Source organism: Prunus avium, chromosome 4 (genome assembly GCF_965620075.1).
Source record: "Prunus avium chromosome 4, drPruAviu1.hap1.1, whole genome shotgun sequence".
NCBI classification, from domain to species: Eukaryota; Viridiplantae; Streptophyta; class Magnoliopsida; order Rosales; family Rosaceae; genus Prunus; species Prunus avium.
The window spans coordinates 33,914,199-33,935,363 of NC_142287.1; the positions used below are offsets into that span (position 1 = coordinate 33,914,199).

General features: G+C 35.3%; 1 protein-coding gene and 1 pseudogene across 3 annotated transcripts; both read right to left on the reverse strand.

Moving 5' to 3' along the window:
• Positions 1 to 1,881: 1,881 nt before the first annotated feature.
• On the reverse strand, positions 1,882 to 11,958 carry LOC110770384 (putative LRR receptor-like serine/threonine-protein kinase RFK1). 2 transcript variants are annotated; one of them, XM_088251516.1, is made up of 24 exons: positions 11,756 to 11,958; positions 11,002 to 11,167; positions 10,603 to 10,674; positions 10,428 to 10,496; positions 10,278 to 10,349; positions 7,791 to 7,862; positions 7,597 to 7,668; positions 7,434 to 7,505; positions 7,228 to 7,299; positions 7,050 to 7,121; positions 6,877 to 6,948; positions 6,713 to 6,781; positions 6,259 to 6,324; positions 5,989 to 6,051; positions 5,844 to 5,891; positions 5,681 to 5,724; positions 4,888 to 5,276; positions 4,619 to 4,814; positions 3,850 to 3,996; positions 3,570 to 3,688; positions 3,251 to 3,461; positions 2,751 to 2,985; positions 2,474 to 2,624; positions 1,882 to 2,363 (listed from the first exon to the last, which is right to left on the reverse strand). In XM_088251516.1, the coding sequence occupies exons 1-24, from the start codon at positions 11,856 to 11,858 to the stop codon at positions 1,983 to 1,985; spliced, it is 3,033 nt and encodes a 1,010-aa protein (XP_088107642.1). In that variant the 5' UTR covers positions 11,859 to 11,958; the 3' UTR covers positions 1,882 to 1,982. The 2 variants fall into 2 exon arrangements, with proteins under 2 accessions (XP_088107642.1, XP_088107643.1); XM_088251517.1 differs by lacking the exon at positions 7,434 to 7,505.
• Positions 11,959 to 17,272: 5,314 nt separating this feature from the next.
• LOC148295285 (putative LRR receptor-like serine/threonine-protein kinase RFK1) lies at positions 17,273 to 18,978 on the reverse strand (annotated as a pseudogene). The gene is made up of 5 exons (XR_015835076.1): positions 18,648 to 18,978; positions 18,372 to 18,574; positions 17,857 to 18,003; positions 17,576 to 17,694; positions 17,273 to 17,472 (listed from the first exon to the last, which is right to left on the reverse strand). The product of XR_015835076.1 is annotated as a putative LRR receptor-like serine/threonine-protein kinase RFK1 (transcript).
• Between the last annotated feature and the right edge of the window lie 2,187 nt (positions 18,979 to 21,165).

The window sequence follows — 21,165 nt, forward strand, 5'->3', positions numbered from 1 at the left end:
ACTTTGCTTCTCTTCAATGGAGCGAACACTATTGCATTTTATTTGTCTACTTCCAAGCCATTGAGGATCCTCTTGGTTACGGATAAAAAAGCAACAATAAAAAAACACAAAGTCTTAGCAACTATGATAGACCAAGAAGCAAGCAAATAAAGTTGCAGATGTGTAACCTCTGGACTAAGATCAACAAAAAAATAACCGTTTGAGACTGAAAATCGTAGGTTAAAAAATTAGAAAGAAATACAAAAAGTTTTTCTAAAGGTCAAAAGTGGTATTAGAGAATTATAACAGGTAAGTTAGTCCTAAAATGTTGCATCCCATGCTTTCTCATGTGGGGAAAAAATTCTCAAATAAAGCCAAGGGTATGAAATTTTCCCTACATGGGAGTCCATATCCGTAAGTGCATAATTGCATTGCCACAAGTGCACTTAAGATAGACCAAGCATAAAAATGCAATTTTTCTCAAGCTCCTATCTTTAACCAAACAATCAGTCCAAGCCAATCCAATTCAATATTTCAAAGCTCATCCTAACCAGTCCGAGTCAGCCCACCAAACAGGACCTAAGAGTTTAAAGTTGATATTGGTATTAATGCTTGATGTACAAGGCTTCAACCTCGCTTGCTGCATCCACATCACCCTTGACTGGAATATTCAATGTCTCATCCTCAGGTCAGTTCCTATTAATGAAGGGACCCCTTATAGAATAGACAGTAGACTTATTAATCAATAAGACTTTTGATGACACGATAATTGCATTATTGATTGGAGATAGCAATGCTATCCACATTTAAAAAAAAGTTAAATGCTCCAGTTCTGCATGATAAATCTTATCTTTTGAAAAATCACCAGGAAAATAATGAATGGTCAATTGTATAAAGACCCGACAATATTACGTATAATTCGTAGGGTTGGCACAAAAAAAGCTCTACATTTCTGTTCACAAAAAAAGCTCTACATTTCCAGACGCAACGTTTTTAATGTTAGTTGAAAAAAGAAAGAAGCTTGGTCTATTACTTTATGTAATATAAAAAATAAATAAAAGAAGCTTGGTCTATTACTTTATGTAATACAAGAAAGGTATAAGCCCACGGATGTCTGTCCACGCAAAATGACAAATCATCCAGCCCATGACTCCCATCCCTAGACCTGCAACCTTTTAGAAACGACAATGGATGATGAGATAGTGGACCAAACCTAAATACCAGACTCAAATTGGTCTTATTCGAAATGCAAAGCCCACAGAGCGTGCCCACATCATCCCCATTCTGGAAGCCACAATATGGAGCCCATTTCGGATCATTTTGATTTCATTATTTTATTATGGTAACTACCCTCCCTTCAGTTGGGAGAAGTTTTTTTAAAAATTTTTTTTAATTTATTTTAGAATTAGAAAAGATAATGGGTAGTTGTGTTCCATAAAAATAGGATCCATTATCTGATTTTTCTTTTAATTTTAATTTTTTTTAATATGAAAAAGTGTGAATTTACCATATTATTCTCATTTATTAATAATTTCAATTCTTAATGTTTACATTAACCAAAGGTATTTTTTGGTATTTTGAATGTTTCACCAATTCTTAATGTTTACATTAACCAAAGGTATTTTTTGGTATTTTGAATGTTTCACCATTCTCCGCCTTTTGCTTTATATATATAGATATTGTCAGCAGGTGAAATATAATTTCAAAATATTGCAGTTACAGTTTCAACGTTTCTATTAATTTGTAAAAATTTACAGCAGAAATTATTCAGTCTTTGGTGAGGAAAACGAGTGAACTAATTATATTTAATCTTCAATTGAATAATATTGGTATTGTTATTATTGATGTTTGCAGAGACAAACATGGAACGAATAAAGCGAATAGAAAATTGAACAAAATATGTACAGAAAAGAAAATATGGACACGGCTAATCTGCATATGCGTTTCCGAAGGCTACAAACTACAACATACTTGCTACTATAGAACCAGAATGTCCACAACTGTCAAGAGGGTGTTGAGTCTGGATTGATTTCAGAGAATTCAAGGCCGGACGTAGAGGTAGAATCGAATGTGTGGACCGTAGTTGAACGCTGTGCTCCATTGATACTTAAACTATGATCTTGCCTCTGCCGGTGGAGGTCTCTCATGGCCTTGAACCTCAAATCTTCTCCATAGGTTCTTGGTTCTGGGATCACGTCAGGAACAGGGATTTGTCCTTCAAGCATGCTCACCACCTCGGACATGCTAGGCCTAAGTGATGCAGAGGCATTTGTACAAATCAGAGCCACTTTAACCATGATCTCCGCTTCTTTTTGGTCGACCTCGGACCCTAACTTCTCATCAACTAGCTCCAACAAGTTGCCGGTTTGTTGCAAATGACAAGCCTGCAAATGTTTATTGTAGTTTCTCACTGAATTAGTAACAATGAGAACAACCAGATGTGACAAGATGATGTAAAAATGGATCAAAGAGCAAGAGGGAATGGTAAGAGTACCCAATCTAAAAGGCAAACCCAGTCATCACTTGGGATATAGTTATTGTTGTTCTTCCCACTAATAATTTCCAAGGCCACTACTCCAAAACTGTAAACATCTGCTTTGTACGTCAGGTGACCCCATAATGCATATTCTGGTGCCATGTATCCTCTGCAAATCAAGATCCCAAAATCTTGTTATTCAACCCCAAAAAAAAAATTCACCAATTTAGCTAGACTTTGTTGCAAGTATATCAACAAGCCAGTGTAAACAAGGACATGGAAAGTGGAAACTGACATGGTCCCAGCTACTCGGGTGCTCATGTGCGTCTTCTCCTCTTCATCAAGCTTTGCTAATCCAAAGTCGGATATTTTAGGGTTCAAGTCCCGATCAAGCAGCACATTAGTAGCTTTGATGTCTCGGTGAACAATTTTAAGTACAGATTCTTCATGGAGAAAAGCTAGTCCTCTTGCTATCCCAATACAAATATTACGCCTTGTTGGCCAGTCCAGTTTAAGATGATTTTCTCGACCTACAAAAGTTTGTCAAAGAAAATACTGCTCGCTCAGACTTTCTTTTCAACTATAAATAAATTGTGTGAAAGAAATTCAAAAACAAAACGGAACGCAAGTAGTACTCAGGGAGTATGAAAGAAGAAACCTAGAAATCAGTATAACCCATCCAAGGATATAAATAAAGAAAAGGATAAAAACCAACTTATACACTTTAGAACATGATCAGTTACATCTTAATTGGTTTCCGCACTTATACAATTGAGTAATTGACATCATACTCACCAAACAATGCTCGTGCAAGGTTATTGTGTTCCATGTACTCATAGACCAGCAATAGCTGACCTCCATCAATACAACATCCATGAAGCTTCACAAGATTTGGGTGCTGGAAACAAGAAATCATGCCCATCTCATTTAAGAATTCACGATTTCCCTGCCTTGACTTAGATGAAAGCTGCTTAACGGCTATCACTGTACCATCAGGCAATTGACCCTGCATCCCAACCCATGTTCAGAACTATGTATGTAAACGTAAAACAGGGAAATCTTAAAAAAAAAAAAAAAAAACGGAAAAGATTCAACGTACAGATAGCTAAAGTACCTTGTACACAGGACCAAAACCACCTTCTCCGATTTTGTTAACAGAATCGAAGTCATTAGTGGCAGCTTTTAATTGTTTTAAGGTAAAAGTCCCTGTCTGCCCATCAAGTCCTTCTCTATCTGTCCAAGGAGGCATCAGAAGAGTATGAGTGTTATTCATCATTGCTTGAGCAATCAAAGAGTGGAATTGTTAATTTTTTTTCCTTCATTCATATACTTGTGAAAACTATCAGTAGGAACCAATGAATCTGAGAATGACACATTTCGATATGATGAAGCACCTTTCTTTCTCCCACTTTTGCCTGGCATGTATCCTTTCCACCAAAGGATTCCTAATATAACAAACACTAGGCCAAATGCTCCTACTACAGCTCCAGCAACAATGTGAGCAGTTCCCTTGCTTTCACCATTTGAGCAATCTTTGGAATCTGCTCAAAAGAACAAATCAATTAACTAACTGGAATAACATAAAAGGAAAAAAGGACAAGAAACTCTTGTCCAGGAACACGTTGTTTTCAAAGGCTGAAGTGAACATAAATTTTCCAAATTGGATAAACAAAATTGTAAAAGAGGTTGGGAAGTGTGCATTTGAGCCTTTATTAGAAACCCTTCATATCAGGATTAAAAGCAAAGTCATTTTTTACATACATTAAATCCATTCCATTCATAGGAACGCACATAAAATAGCTTTGCTCTTGCCGCAGATAAGTTACAGAATTAAAACTTTAGCACAAACTACCACTAAAATCGGACTCTTATGTCGGTAGAAAAACAAAATATCCTAATTAGCATTAAGGGAAAAGAAAAAGCAGCAGATGCATAATACATAGGTACCATCATCATACCACCAGTTCCTAAACTAGCCTGCTTCCTGAACTAGGTTCCCATGTTGTGTCTAATGTTAGGCCTCAAAACTCTGTCTGAGCCAAACCAAGTATGGCCCGGGCTGAGAAACAGATGTTGAAAACAGAAAAAATTGTGATCCAAGCATACCTTATTATGAGTGCTTTGCAATAAGGTAAAGAAGAAGATCGCATCCAAATAACTCACCAGATTTCACAGAAATAGCAGAGATAAGGGGACCATAGACTCCTCTGACAGGGATTCTTGTTGTCCCTTTACCAGCAAAATAGAATCGGATCTCTAAGATATTATTTGTTACACTGACATTATGTTCTAGTTTTACAGGCTTTTGAGCCATCTTTGCCACATCTTCAATATTGAAATCCTTTCGCAATACTTCTTCCTGAGACAAAGCGCTTCACATTACACCTATTTGCAACTTCATAATATACATTTTTAACAAAGTGACTAATTACCTGAACATAGATATCAAATACGCGTCTGCCAAGACTCGTATATGTTTGGTCATTTGTAAACTGTATCTCCGCAAAGTGAAGACTTACAGTATAGTCACCATTTTCTAAGCAATAATGGAAATACGTGATTGAAATTGGGGATATGCGTGCTGTCGTGTATAAATCAGAGAGATTTGAAGATGCCAGAGATACAGAGTAACGTGTATTTTGGAAATCATCGTCATCCATGAAGTCTCCAGTGCTACTAAATCCCCAAAAATAATCACCATTTAAGAAATACTCTGCAGCGCCACCTTCAACTCCTCCGTCTCCTTCATACACAATGTTTCCTTTATTTTCTTTGATGGTGACGTCATTTCCACCACAATTAACATGTAAACAAGTTGAATCTGGAATAATGGATTAAAATAAAAATATAAGTGAGAGAATATGAAAGCAACAATTACTAATTGACAACAGTATTCTCTCTGAACGTTTTCAGGCAAAGCGAGTTTCAAACTTCACTCAGATTCTTTTTTATTTAATTTTATCTCTGAAACAAAGACTTTAAAATCAGAAGAATTTACTTTTTTGGGTGTAGCAAGCTTTATCATTTACAATTTTCTTCTGCAACAAGCTGATATTGCTTCATGATCAAACTAACTGAAACATGCATCTTCTATTAAAAATAAATAAATAAATAAAGGAGATTACACCATTTCAAGTAGAAGTAGAAATTCCAATACATGTACTGAAACTTAAATAAACTGTATAGCATTGCATATTATTTAAGCCAATTAGAATATATCCTTACAGCGTGGGCAGTTGAGATCCTTCAAGCATGGAAGACCTCTCCTTCTGTCATAATTGAGTGAAAAACATATATTAACATGGAATGTACGCCATGCGTATATATGAACATCTTTTCTCACTGTAATGCAACAAAAAGAAAGCAAGACAGAGAAAGACTATCTTACAAGTTGTTCTCTGTTGAAGAGCTTCGAAACAAGTTCAGGTTTAGATTGCTATTAAAAAAGGAAAAAGGTGAAACAACCATTAGTTTGTATCCATTTAAAATACGTTGTCCTGACAAGTGAATAACTACTAGAACAGTATTCTCACAAGTTGTCCTGACAAGTACGTTGCTCAGGGCCTTGCCATGTAAAATTATTGTATGAAAGATCACTGCATGCAGGAAATAAATAGTAAAGGTCACTCTCATTGTATTGATCCTCAAATTGTTAGCTTCCAGAATTCCATTTTTAGTAATAACATATACATGAGACAGATCTTGGATACACATGGGAAGCATACAGGGAAAAGGTAAATTGCAATTATATCAAAAGAAAAAAATAAATAATATGAAGCATCGAAGATAAGAATTACACATACACATTACTTGCATCCTTGAAGATTGAGCCAGGTACACTTCCACTCAGAGAGTTTCCAGTTAAAATCCTATAGAAAGAAATATAAGATTTTTCAGAATGCTACATCAGTATTCAATACTAGATTTTTTATTTTTTATTTTAAAAGGAGAAGGGGGTGGGGGGTTGGGGGTTTGAGGGGAATTAAGCAAACACCAATCTAAAGATATAAGCTTGCATTTCTATCCCAATATAATTAAAAAATCTTAAATTATGTAGGCATTCGCGTGCCCATGTTTGTGTCACAGAAATTTAGTCCCTTCTTTATCCAGTAATATGTCCAGCATTTCCCAAAAACTTTTAGGGAAGAAGAATCACAAGCAATGGACCTTTGTAGTTTATAATTAAAGGCATAAGTAAATTACCATACTTCAAATCTGAATGCGCCATAATTAAATGAATCATAAGGTTATACTTACAGGAATTTCAAATTTTCTAAGTTCGTAGTGTCTGGAACTTCCCCTACTAACTTGTTAAAACTGACATCCCTATCACAATCACAATACAAAAGATATAATCAACCTGCTTTCACAGTCATAATACAACAATACAATCAGTGTCCTACTTCACAAGGTTTACTTACAACATTTGCAGGCTTTGTATCGTCCAGATGTATGGAGGAATCTCTCCAGAAATGTTGCAGTTTCTGAGAACCCTAAAATACATAACTGAATAGCATTAGACAAATCACCATCAAAAGTAAAATATAAATAATAATTGGCTTCAGAATATTTGATGATCAAATACTCCACGTACAATTTCACTAGGCCTGTCATGTCTGTCAACGTAGGAAAACCCTGCTGTGGCCCCTTTATATCGCTAATCCTCCTATATATAGATATGGAACCACAAAATGAAAGGCAAAAAAAAAAGGGACAAGTAATCTAATAAATACATACAGCTACAAAGAAAACTTGAAAGGCATTTTACTCACAACTCTTGTAAATTACTCAAAAGAGATATGTTGGAGGGGATGGGTCCCTGAAGCCCACTTGCATGCATTTCTCTTCAATCATCCAAATATACATTTATAACAAAAAATAATAAAAATTAGAAATAAATAAGAATGAAATAATTTTGGTCATCTATAATAACTTGAAATGTAGGTCGAAATTTCGTCAAAAGAAAAAAATATCTTACAATCTCTCAAGTTTTTCCCAATTCTGTATGAAATCAGGTATCGTTCCATTGAAGTTATTATCGTTTATTCTACTGCATTAGACAGGAGTATGGAATCAATTTGACATGTAAACTTGTTTTATGCATTACAATAAATAAAAAAACAAGTACATTTAAAACTTACACGTCTGTTAAATTTCTTAGCCTAGCCAATGCCACTGGTAACTTTCCGGTCAAACGATTGGAGGACAACATCCTGCAATTCCAATACCAAAGCAATGAGCCATCAATTTTTACCTATCATTCATCATTCCCAAATGTGTTTACAGTGTAGAGAAAAATCAAGAATCAAAATTTCCCGAAAGAAAATTGCATTACAGAGTTCTCAAGTGGATTAAATTCCCAAGCTCAGGAGGAACAACTCCAGAGAACTGATTTTCTTCAAGAATCCTGATTGTTTGAAAAAGAAAAAGGAAATAATATTGACATTAGAAAGTGAGAATGACAGAATCACAGTGGAGGAGTGAAAAAACTGAACGCCCCCAATGGATGCAAATATAAAAAAGTTTTCAAGCTTGTTAAGTAGTAGCAGAATGCGATCCAAGGAGAAGGGAAAAGACCCTGCCAATCTTGTTTCACATATTGTTCGGTTCATTTTTACACATGATTTTTCATGTTATTCACCTATTATTTTGAGTTAGTTCTTGACATTTTATAGCTTTTTACTTCCTTTTTGTGTTTTCATAGGTTTTACCTTGGTTAGAATGAAAATGACCTAAAAGTGCATTATTGGTTATAAATTCTGATTTTGTTCATTTTCGTAGTTCAACTTCTTGGCCTTGGATCAGCATGCTCCAATGCTCGGATGAGGTGAAGATCTTCATGAAACTTGTTCCAATGGATGTTAACTACAACATATCCAAATTTGAGCTCCATTGGACAAGTTTAGCCTATCCAACTGATCCTATATGTTACAGCAGCTCTGGAAATCCGAAGTAGGCCAGTTTTTTTACCTCCATAATGTTATCTTGATTCTTCTTGTTACCATAACACTTGGTAACAAGAAATTACTTTGGTTGAGAGATATTATCTGAAACAAAGAGCATCTTGTTGAAGACAATAACAAAAGAGCCCATCATGGCAAGGAGACAAGGCTTAAGGCTTTAACAAAAGTAATTGTTTTATATGAAAAGATATTTTGGAAAAGCTGGAAAGGAGGAGAGAGGAGTGCAAAGAGCATCAGCCATTGCAATCATAATCATTCCAAACTTTGCAGAGATTTTGAGAGCTAGAGAGCAAGGAGCAACTAAGGGGAGGGAAGAATGGCATAACAATTAGAGAGAACCTTGGGGAGACTTGAGGCGAGGATCCAAGGGGTTGAAGATGCATTCTCTTTCTCCTCTTTGTTCTTAGTTTCTTTCATTTTATTTGTTTCTTGTAATTTCTTAGTTACAATGTAACTTCTTATTTAGCTAGGGCTTAGGTTGAAGCCCTAAACATGAAAATCTTATTGTTTTGATGCTTGAGTGTATGAATTTCTAGATATTGTTGATGAATTCCAATTCACCAAATTAATCTATTCTTGATGTATGTTCTTTTTTGATTGATCACCTTTGAAAGCATGCTTCTTGAGGTTGTTGGGATTATGTGTATCTTCATGTTATCCTAAGCAATAAATGGATGAAGTAAGAATCATCCATGTGAATTGGTTTCTTGAATACCTAATGTAAACATCATGCTATTAGGGTTCTTGTGGTGTTCATATTCTCTTTGAGCTTAATGGGTTTTTCTTGTAATTGAATCAAAGTACTAAGCACACCTAGATTCGGTTATAGGGAAGGCACAAGCATTGTAGCACTAGTACTGCACTTTACGTATATTAGAGAGAATCAATGCGTCTTGAGCCACTAGTACTGGTCTTGATTGCGAACACCTTCATCAACACGTTTAGAGTTCATCACTTGAGTATTCATGAACTTGGGTAGAATTGTTTAGGGTGGATTCCGAAACCCTAGTGTTTGTTACATTTTAATTTCACATTGTGATAATTCATCTCTGCCATTCTCATTTAAATTCAAAGTCCATTTACTTTCATGCAATAGAAATAGGTCACTTGAACCAAACCAAACCCCCCCCCCCCCAAAAAAAATGTGTGTGTGAGTTGTGTGTTTGATACGTTGTGTGTCTTGTTTACTGAATTCTGTTTATTTTTCGTAACTGTTTTGGACTTTTGGTTTGCGGTGTGTTCTTCGTTTTTGTGTGCTGAATCCAACCGTATAAAGAACGTGAAATTTGGATAAACGGTTGGAAAGTTATAGGCAAAACACTGGACAGAGGTCGAAACAGGAAAAACAGAGAAACGAATCTGCCCAAAAACGACCGGTCGTTACTGTTCAGGCGACCGGTCGCACATGAATCTGCCCAAACGACCGATCGTCACTGTTCACGACCGGTCATCATTGTTCATTTTCACTGTTCACGGATACTGTTCACATGTGATAAATAGGTGATAGAAAGTGTTGTTTCTGTTTTTCTTTGGTTTCTTGTGTTGTTTCATTTCTTTTACATTTCTTTACTCATTTTTAGTTCCCAATTTGCATTTGTGCATTTGTGGTGTGTTAAATTAGTGTTCTTTACGTACTCAAACTAGAACTTATAGGAAGCCGACAAGTTCTTCGTGGGATCGACCCCGTACTTACATAATCTTTACTTCATTAGATTCGTGCACTTGCGGGTATTTTTAATTGGTTGTTTGCACATTAATTTGTGTCCTTTTAGGAATACAACACATATTTCCTCAATCATACCATAATTCCATGACCCAACTGATAAATTACCAAGACAAACCATAATTTTAACACTTACAGGTGTCTGAGAGTAGTAATACTTCCCAACTCCTTTGGAATCTCCCCTGATAAGCGATTTACAAGAAGAGAGCTGCATAGATTTTCTAATTAATTTACAACACGAACTACGAAATCAACAATATAATCACAAAAGCTGAGAAGAACTCACATGTCTGTTAATTGCATTGCACCCCATTCTCCTGGTATTGTACCGTTAAGATAATTGCGAGACAAATCACTACACAAAGAGGAAGGATAAAAAATGTGTGAAGTGCATTTCAGTAGAAATAAATTTTATAGAACAAAATCATCAGTCATTATTCTTGAATACAAAATGATCTTACATTATTTTAAGGTAACGAAGTTTGACCAGTTGAGGTGGAAGTATGCCAGGTAGACTATAACCCTTGAGAACTCTGTCAGTCGAAAATTATAAATTCGAGTGCTAAGCAGAGAGTAATGTTGTAAGAAAACAGAATAATCATAACAGAGGTTGCTTGGACAAGGACGGTCAAAGTAAGTTCTAGCAATGCAAGGTTCTTGTACTTCACCTAGCCCCAGGTGAGGTTAGTATAGTTTACCCTAAATATATAGATATCAGGCATAAAACCCTCTCTTCTTTTATTTTCTTTTCTTTTTTCCTGCTAAATAAATAAATATAAAAACAAAATGACAACCCCTGTCATTCAAAGATGTACATAATCATGTATAAAATTATGTAGTAATAAGATGAGGAACCGTACAGCTTTACGACGTGACAGACAGTGCTGTTGCAGTCACAAGTAATGTTACCGTCAGATCCTTGTGGCGGATCTGCTGTTACCCCAACCATTTCAGTTGCGCAAGAATCACCATTAAACTTCCAAAACTTTGCACCCATCGTACTAGTTATTTCTTGGAGAGCATCAACTATCCATCATGAAAAAACCGTCGCATAATCAATTTGTTATATACAGAGATTGGCAAATAATTTAATTTGTGACTCCTTTTTGCAAAAAGTAATGTTTGGTTGTATTTGGAAACCATAAGAGGGAAATTAAACTGGTTCGAATTGACATTTGAACATCACATAAAAGGAAATTAAACTGACCATGCAAAACACTAAAAAACTGAATGCTCAAGGTAAGAGAAATCCCTTGAAAAACCAATGACCTTGTCAAAATTCGGTGGCTACACTCCAATTAACATAGCAGATACCTCTAAAGGAGACTTATTAGAACAAGTCCAAAATAACAGAACTTAATGCGCAAGTCAAGAACTCAAAAGCAGTTAGTTAAGAGAAGAGAGGGCCAATTACCCATTTCTTCACTGAGAAAATCTAAGAAGAAAATAAACAAAAATGGTTGACTCTGATTACAAAAGAACAAAAACTAAGTGTGTTCCTGTGTGTAGTATGCAAACATTTGTGCTGATACAGAGTGCAACAACATCTCAAGATTCAGACTTTCAGCAACCCAATTGAAGTTCTAAGCAATAGAGTAAGGTATTAGCTCTTACTTTCATCTTGGGGCACCTTGGACTCTGCAAACCTCACCAAGCTGAAGCTGCAGCTTAGCACAGTGACCAATAAAACAAAGTGGCTATTGCTCTTGGCCACCATGGTGATAAAGATTCAAGATTTGGGACAAAACTCTTGGCTTGTGAAAGAACAGTTGTGTGCAGCCACTGATATGATATGATATTCTAGCTGACAGCTTCTCAATTTGAGCTTTGAAGAAGCCAGGCTAGTCAGCAACGCATGTAGTTGACATTTGACAGAACGCAATGCTTTAAAATTTCAACATGTGTCTGCAAGTAAAAAGATACAATCCAATACCTAAAAAGAAATTAGATTGATTGAATGGTAGTAGTTGATCTCATGCATATTCATTCTTTTACTTATTCCTTAGTTCCTTTATTCGAAATAATTGAACACGTTATATGAAGAGAGTATCTGTTGTAAATTGAACAATAGTTGAGAAAACAACCTTTGAATATGAAGAAATTCTTAGTGTGTGTGTGTATGTGAGATGATAACGAATAATACTAAGTGTAAAAAAAAAATAATAATAAAAATAATAAAAATAATAACTCCTCTTGCCATTTATCCTTGATGCACCACAATGGTAAGAAAACTCTCTCGGAATTTCTCTTTCTTTCTCTTTATCTGATCCTCACTCTTCTTTCTTACTTAGGCTTGTACAATGCACACAAACCATTACCTATTTATAGGCAAGGAGTACCCGACCCTTCAGTGAGATTGCCCTGGCATAATGCATCCCATTAGGCCTTCTCCAACCCATTTGAGGCTAAACCCAAATTTTCCCCCTCTAAAAAGCAACTATTTGGGTTTTGCCCGAACTCAAACCGTTTTTCCCCCCAACCCTTCAGACTCAAATTTTAAGTCCGTAACTTTATTAAATTGTTTAAGAATGGTTTAAGTATAATTTTTTTTTAAAATGGATAACGTTTCTTCATTTAATCTTTTTAAATAACATAATTTAATTTTTTGAACAATTTAACCTAAAAAAATTGAAATTCCACAAATATAATTTTTGGTGGATTATTTGAGAAATGGGGGGATATTTATAGAGTTTTGAGTGAGTTTTGAGGTTCGATTTGATTTAGATTAATTAAAATATTATTTTGACCATTGGATTTAAATTTCAGCCGTTGATTTTTTTTTTTTTTTTTTTTACCTTTAAAGTAGCATGAATTTAATATAGATCGTTGATTTCGGTTACTATTGGATGTTAAAACCAACGGCAACATCATGAGCTCATGACATGTGGCACTACAAAGTCTGCAGTTGCACATGGACTGCGTGGGCTCCATCAGAAAAAATTACAGTCCAGGCAATAGCTGGACTGGTATTTGGCCCCAAGTTTGGGTTTTTCAAAATTTTAGCCCCTTGATTTTCTTGGGTTGGGAAAGGAAATGGGGTAAAATTTGGGATATTTTAGATTTGGCCTCATGAGTTGGAGATGGCCTTAATACACCCATTTACTTTCACCTGTTTGGTTCGAGGGCAATCTTGTTTTGGTAGGATTTAAAAACTAAAGTGTGGATGTGGTTGGTTGCTTTTGAGTGAGTGGCATATGCATGTGTTGCTATCAAGAGGCATATGCATGTGTGGCTTATAGTTCAGCAAATCAGTCAAAACAACTATGCAAAGCAAAAAACATATATTAGAAAGCAAGAAGAGATTCCATCCAGAAAGCAACATATATAATAAACGAACAATCATGAGAAACGTATAAGGGTAAATGTTAGTATGAAAATTGTATTGATATTTTCTAGACTCTAGCATAGGTCAGGAATTAGGGTGTGAATATCTTTTACTGAAAGTTTTGGCGCAACACATTCAATCTTGTATTTTCGAAGTATGACTTAATCAATATGAGGAACTTGATTTCAGGTAAATCATGACATAATCATGCATTAATTATAATATTCCTAGTTGGAGTTATTTTCACTCAAGTGCTTTTATATTAGTCCTATTTTTAATGGGATTAAATTTTATCTCTTCAGATTATTTTCCTAGTTAAACCTTATTTTGGTTTAAGTAAAAATATCTTTTTTCCCTATTTGAATTGGAGAGCATGTTTCTTTTAATACCCAAATTGGTTTCATTGATATATATGGTTTCCTTGTATAACAATGGATGGGATTGGAAGTTAATCTTGAAGAGTGAATAAGTTGACGATATGGAATAGGACTTTTATAGAATCAAATCTAATTAGGAAAGATATTGATCTCTTGACTTTATGAATTTTCTCTTGCAAGATAACATACAAAGCAAAGGCGTGCATCTCCTTGTTTGTACAGCTTTTACATGTTTTAATTGATCATTAAATTTCTCTAGAAAAGCTTATGTGCATATAGTTGTGATAATTCATCAAGTATTCCAAGTTTACATGGTGATTTATCAAATATTTTCATCATTCATATTGCATTCATTTGCATGTTCTGTGACTCATACGATTGAGAGCACCAAGACCGTGGTGGCGGTTTTCCTCCGGAGAGCTTGAAGCAATCGTGACCAGTATTGTGTTCAACAGAAGGAGTGTTGAAAGATCATCTCATGACAGAAGTTGAGTTACGAAGAAGTCGGTAAACATTACCTAGAATGTGTCTGGGATAAGTGTGTGAGTACTTCTTGTAATCATCGTTCTATAGTGGATTTATTTTGGACTGAGGAATCCTGTGGATTTTCCCCAGAAGTGGGGTTTTACCACGTAAAATCCCCCCCTCTAGGCATTTTTAGTCATCCTACAGGTAATTTCAGTAAACATTTTTTATGAGGTTTGGTATTTGTATCACCCACTCAAAAGTCTCATACAATTCAACATTTAATGAAATACCTCAAAATTGGTAAGTAATTGAATACCACCATATTTTAATTCACTACTTAAGATTCCTAATTGAATACTACTGGACTTTAATTCATTACTTAAAAAACGTAATTGAATATCACTGAACGTTTAAGCTTCAAAACAATCTATTAAAATCCTAATTGAATACACCCCTTTAATTTCTTTTAATTAAAATTTATTCTTAATCATTTAGCAGTCGCCAAAAAAAGAAACTATTCCTAATTATTAAGCTTGAGTAACCTCATGGAAGAGCCAACATAAATGGTAGTGTATGCTTGATTATTTTCAGGGGCCTCTTAATTGGAGTTCTCCTGACCTCAATATGAAGATACATTTGTAAGTAAACATTTTGAGTGTCGTTACTTTGCTTCTCTTCAATGGAGCCAACACTATTGCATTTTATTTGTCTACTTCCAAGCCATTGAGGATCCACAGTGCAGAATTGCATTCCCACACATGCACTTAAGATAGACAAAACATAAAAATGCAATTTTTCTCAAGCTCCTATCTTTAACCAAACAACCAGTCCAAGGCAACCCAATTCAATACTTCAAAGCTTATCCTAACCAGTCCGAGCCAACCCACCAAACAGGACCTAAGAGTTTAAAGTCGATATTGGTATTAATGCTTGATGTAAAAGGCTTCAACCTCACTTGCTGTATCCACATCACCCTTGACTAGAATATTCAATGTCTCATCCTCAGGTCAGTTCCTATTAATGAAGGGACCCCTTATAGAATAGACTTATTAATCAATAGGACTTTTGATGGCACAAGTCAACTAGCAACTAGCTATATAATTGCATTATTAATCAGAGATAGCTATTCACATTACAAAAAAGTTGAATGCTCCGGTTCTGCATGATAAACCTTATCATTTGAATTCGTCAAAAAAAAAAACCTTATCTTTTGAAAATCACCAGGAAAATAATGAGTGGTCAATTGTATAAAGACCCGACAATATTACGTATAATTCATAAGGTTGGTGCAGTTAATGCACCGATAGCTCTACATTTCTATCCACAAAAAGAGCTCTACATTTCCCGACGCAACGTTTTTAATATATTGCGGCTGAAATAAAATTGCAAAATATTGCAGTTACAGTTTCAACGTTTCTATTAATTTGTAGAAATTTACAGCAGAAATTATTCAGTCTTTTGTGAGGAAAACGAGTGAACTAATTAAATTGAATCTTCAATTGAATAATATTGATATTATTATTATTGTTGTTTGCAGAGACAAACATGGAACGAATAAAGCTAATAGAAACTTGAACAAAATATGTACAGAAAAGAAAATATGGACACAGCTAATCTGCATATGCGTTTCCGAAGACTACAAACCACAACACACTTGCTACTATAGAACCAGAATGTCCACAACTGTCAAGAGGGTGTTGAGTCCGGATTGATTTCAGAGAATTCAAGGCCGGACGTAGAGTTAGACTCGAATGTGTGGACTGTAGTTGAATGCTGTGTTCCACTGATACTTAAACTATGATCTTGCCTCTGCCGGTGGAGGTCTCTCATGGCCTTGAACCTCAAATCTTCTCTATAAGTACTTGGTTCTGGGATCACGTCAGGAACAGGGATTTGTCCTTCAAGCATGCTCACCACCTCGGACATGCTAGGCCTAAGTGATGCAGAAGCATTTGTACAAATCAGAGCCACTTTAACCACGATCTCTGCTTCTTTTTGGTCGACCTCGGACCCTAACTTCTCATCAACTAGCTCCAACAAGTTTCCGGTATGTTGCAAATGACAAGCCTGCAAATGTTTATTGTAGTTTCTCACTGAATTAGTAACAATGAGAACAACCAGATGTGACAAGATGGATGTAAAAATGGATCAAAGAGCAAGAGGGAATGGTAAGAGTACCCAATCTAAAAGGCAAACCCAGTCATCACTTGGGATATAATTATTGTTGTTCTTCCCACTAATAATTTCCAAGGCCACTACTCCAAAACTGTAAACATCTGCTTTGTACGTCAGGTGACCCCATAATGCATATTCTGGTGCCATGTATCCTCTGCAAATCAAGATCCCAAAATCTTGTTATTCAACCAGTAAAAAAGTAACCAATTTAGTTGCAAGTATATCAACAAGCCAGTGTAACACAAGGACATGGAAAGTGGAAACTGACATGGTCCCAGCTACTCGGGTGCTCATGTGCGTCTTCTCCTCTTCATCAAGCTTTGCTAATCCAAAGTCGGATATTTTAGGGTTCAAGTCCCGATCAAGCAGCACATTAGTAGCTTTGATGTCTCGGTGAACAATTTTAAGTACAGATTCTTCATGGAGAAAAGCTAGTCCTCTTGCTATCCCAATACAAATATTACGCCTTGTTGGCCAGTCCAGTTTAAGATGATTTTCTCGACCTACAAAAGTTTGTCAAAGAAAATACTGCTCGCTCAGACTTTCTTTTCAACTATAAATAAATTGTGTGAAAGAAATTCGAAAACAAAACGGAACACAAGTAGTACTCAGGGAGTATGCAAGAAGAAACCTAGAAATCAGTATAACCCATCCAAGGATATAAATAAAGAAAAAGATAAAAACCAACTCAAAATTATACACTTTAGATCATGATCAGTTACATCTTAATTGGTTTCCGCACTTATACAGTTGAGTAATTGACATCATACTCACCAAACAATGCTCGTGCAAGGTTATTGTTTTCCATGTACTCATAGACCAGCAACAGCTGACCTCCATCAATACAACATCCATGAAGCTTCACAAGATTTGGGTGCTGGAAACAAGAAATCATGCCCATCTCATTTAAGAATTCACGATTTCCCTGCCTTGACTTAGATGAAAGCTGCTTTAACGGCTATCACTGTACCATCAGGCAATTGACCCTGCATCCCAACCCACGTTCAGAAGTATGTATGTAAACGTAAAACAGGGAAATCTTTATAAAAAAAACATGGAAAAGATTCAACGTACAGATAGCTAAAGTACCTTGTACACAGGACCAAAACCACCTTCTCCAATTTTGTTAACAGAATCGAAGTCATTAGTGGCGGCTTTTAATTGTTTTAAGGTAAAAGTCCCTGTCTGTCCATCAAGTCCTTCTCTATCTGTGCAAGGAGGCATCAGAAGAGTACGAGTGTTATTCAACATTGCTTGAGCAATCAAAGAGTGCAATTGTTAATTTTTTTTCCTTCATTTCATATACTTGTGAAAACTATCAGTAGGAACCAATGAATCTGAGAATGACACATTTCGATATGATGAAGCACCTTTCTTTCTCCCCCTTTTGCCTGGCATGTATCCTTTCCACCAAAGGATTCCTAATATAACAAACACTAGGCCAAATGCTCCTACTACAGCTCCAGCAACAATGTGAGCAGTTCCCTTGCTTTCACCATTTGAGCAATCTTTGGAATCTGCTCAAAAGAACAAATCAATTAACTAACTGGAATAACATAAAAGGAAAAAAGGACAAGAAACTCTTGTCCAGGAACACGTTGTATTCAAAGGCTGAAGTCAACATAAATTTTCCAAATTGGATAAACAAAACTGTAAAAGAGGTTGGGAAGTGTGCATTTGAGCCTTTATTAGAAACCCTTCATATCAGGATTAAAAGCAAAGTCATTTTTTACATACATTAAATCCATTCCATTCATAGGATTAAAACTAAGTATGGCCAGGGTTGAAAACAGAAAAAATTGTGATCCAAGCTGTATCCCAAGCATACCTTATTACGAGTACTTTACAATAAGGTAAAGAAGAAGATCGTATCCAAATAACTCACCAGATTTCACAGAAATAGCTGAGACAAGGGGACCATATATAGACTCCTCCTCTGTCAGGGATTCTTGTTGTCCCTTTACCAGCAAAATAGAATCCGATCTCTAAGATATTATTTGTTACACTGACATTATGTTCTAGTATTACAGGCTTTTCAGCCATCTTTGCCTCATCTTCAATATTGAAATCCTTTCGCAATACTTCTTCCTGAGACAAAGCACTTCACATTACACCTATTTGCAACTTCATAATATACATTTTTAACAAAGTGACTAATTACCTGAACATAGATATCAAATACGCGTCTGCCAAGACTCGTATAAGTTTGGTCATTTGTAAACTGTATCTCCGCAAAGTGAAGACTTACAGTATAGTCACCATTTTCTAAGCAATAATGGAAATAGGTGATTGAAATTGGGGATATGCGTGCTGTCGTGTATAAATCAGAGAGATTTGAAGATGCCAGAGATACAGAGTAACGTGTATTTTGGAAATCATTGTCATCCATGAAGTCTCCAGTGCTACTAAATCCCCAAAAATAATCAACATTTAAGAAATACTCTGCAGCGCCACCTGCAACTCCTCCGTCCCCTTCATATACAATGTTTCCTTTTTTTTTGGGTTAAAATTTTTATGTTTTTAACTTGGAGTTGATGGTGTTTGGTTGAATTAATAATTAAAGGGTATTTTAGGAATAATGGTGGGTGGAAAAGTATGATTTTATTTTTTCAAATTTACATAGTAGGTGAGAAGATAAAATGGGTGAGAAAATAGGACAGGTGGGTGGAAATAGCAGCACTCTATATGTATAACAAATGATATATATATATATATATATATATATATATATATATATACAGTCCCGATCTCTTGGACTACAGGGGTCCAAGAGATTTGTGGTCACTCACCGTTGGATGCAAATTCAACGGTTCACTCACTCTTACACTCCTTTTAAGAAACTTTTTTGAACCATTGGATAAATATCCAACGGTGGGTGACCACAATTTCTTGGACTCCTGTGGTCCAAGAGATCGGGACTGTATATATATATATATACAGAGTGAGCAAATTGTTGACACAAAGACGTTTCTAGTTGTGTTGGTTTGTAGGGCCTCAACTTCTATTCAGGGCTCGACTTCAAAACCTGCTTGTGTTAAAAGCTTGTCCGATGTCAACACCAACATTCAATATCCCATCTACTTTCACAACCACAAACTGAAATAATAAATACCCGATCACAAGGAATTAGTCCGTATCTGAACAATTGTATAAAGACCCGACAATATTACGTATAATTAATTCGTAGAGTTCGTGCAGTTAATGCACCGACAGCTCTACATTTCTGTCCACAACGAATTAAATTGAATCTTTAATTGTATAATATTGATATTGTTATTGTTGTTGTTTGCCGAGACAAACATGGAACGAAAATTGAACAAAATATGGACACAGCTAATCTGCATATGCGTTTCCGAAGACTACAAACTACAACACACTTGCTACTACAGAACCTCCGCAAATTGAAATTGGGGATATGCGTGCTGTCGTGTATAAATCAGAGAGATTTGAAGATGCCAGAGATACAGAGTAACGTGTATTTTGGAAATCATTGTCATCCATGAAGTCTCCAGTGCTACTAAATCCCCAAAAATAATCACCATTTAAGAAATACTCTGCAGCGCCACCTTCAACTCCTCCGTCCCCTTCATATACAATGTTTCCTTTATTTTCTTTGATGGTGACGTCATTTCAAAACTTCAGTATTATACGAAGTTGTCCCTCACACCAGCCTACAGACATTTAATAGTTTTCGAGATTGAACAGGAATTCACAAGCAGAGTGGAGTAAAAAAATTTAACATTTCAAGGAATACACATACATAGAATATTTGTCTTTCTTCCAAATTTTGCTTCAGTTTCTACACTGGCCACTGATTTGTGTTGGACTTTCTATTTATCGTAAATCATGTGCTTTTATACCATTATCACAAACAGAATCTCTGGATTTTTATCATATTTTTCCTTACCGAATAATGATGTTGCTATTTATGGATCCTTTTTTTTTCTTAATGTTGCTTAATTGCTGTTTCGCTTTAGCAAAGTGTTTGAGTTTGATCATATTAATTTGATCTTTCTGTTAATAGGAGGTTTTTACCCAAGAATGCAGGTATAAATATTCATATATATAGTGGCTAGCTAGCCTTGAAAGAGTTTTACAATAAAGGATCCTTTATATATATTCCCAATGTGTCTTCATTTGGTTACAAAAGGATCCTTTATATAGTTCTACTGGGTTAGTTTTTTTTTTTTATATTAAAATAAATAACATATCTATGCTTAGAAAATATGAATGTAACCAACCTCAATCTGTTCTTAGTTTGTGAGTTCTAATTTTATTGAGATCCCTCTTTGAGTAGGAGAAATCCGGCAGCCTAATACTTTATAAAACTATTTTTGAACTTGGTTATGCTAAGCTAGATTCAAGCTTTCTAGAACTCTAATATTTGTGTTAATTGGAAAATCTGATATAGAACAATACTCATGTCAATGCCTATCGATCTACAATTTTGCTAACATTTTAATTAATTTGATTAATTACTTGATTATGGTTGCATTGTGATATTGCCAATGTTGATTATGGTTGCATTATGAATCTTTCTTGCTTTTTCTCCTCTTCTTATAAGATTCTCTCTACTTATTATATAGGTCTAAAAACCATTTAAACCACTATTAAATTACGTATAAATGAAATTTTTGTATGCTGAACGTTTGAGAATACTATTAAATTGTTATATTTAC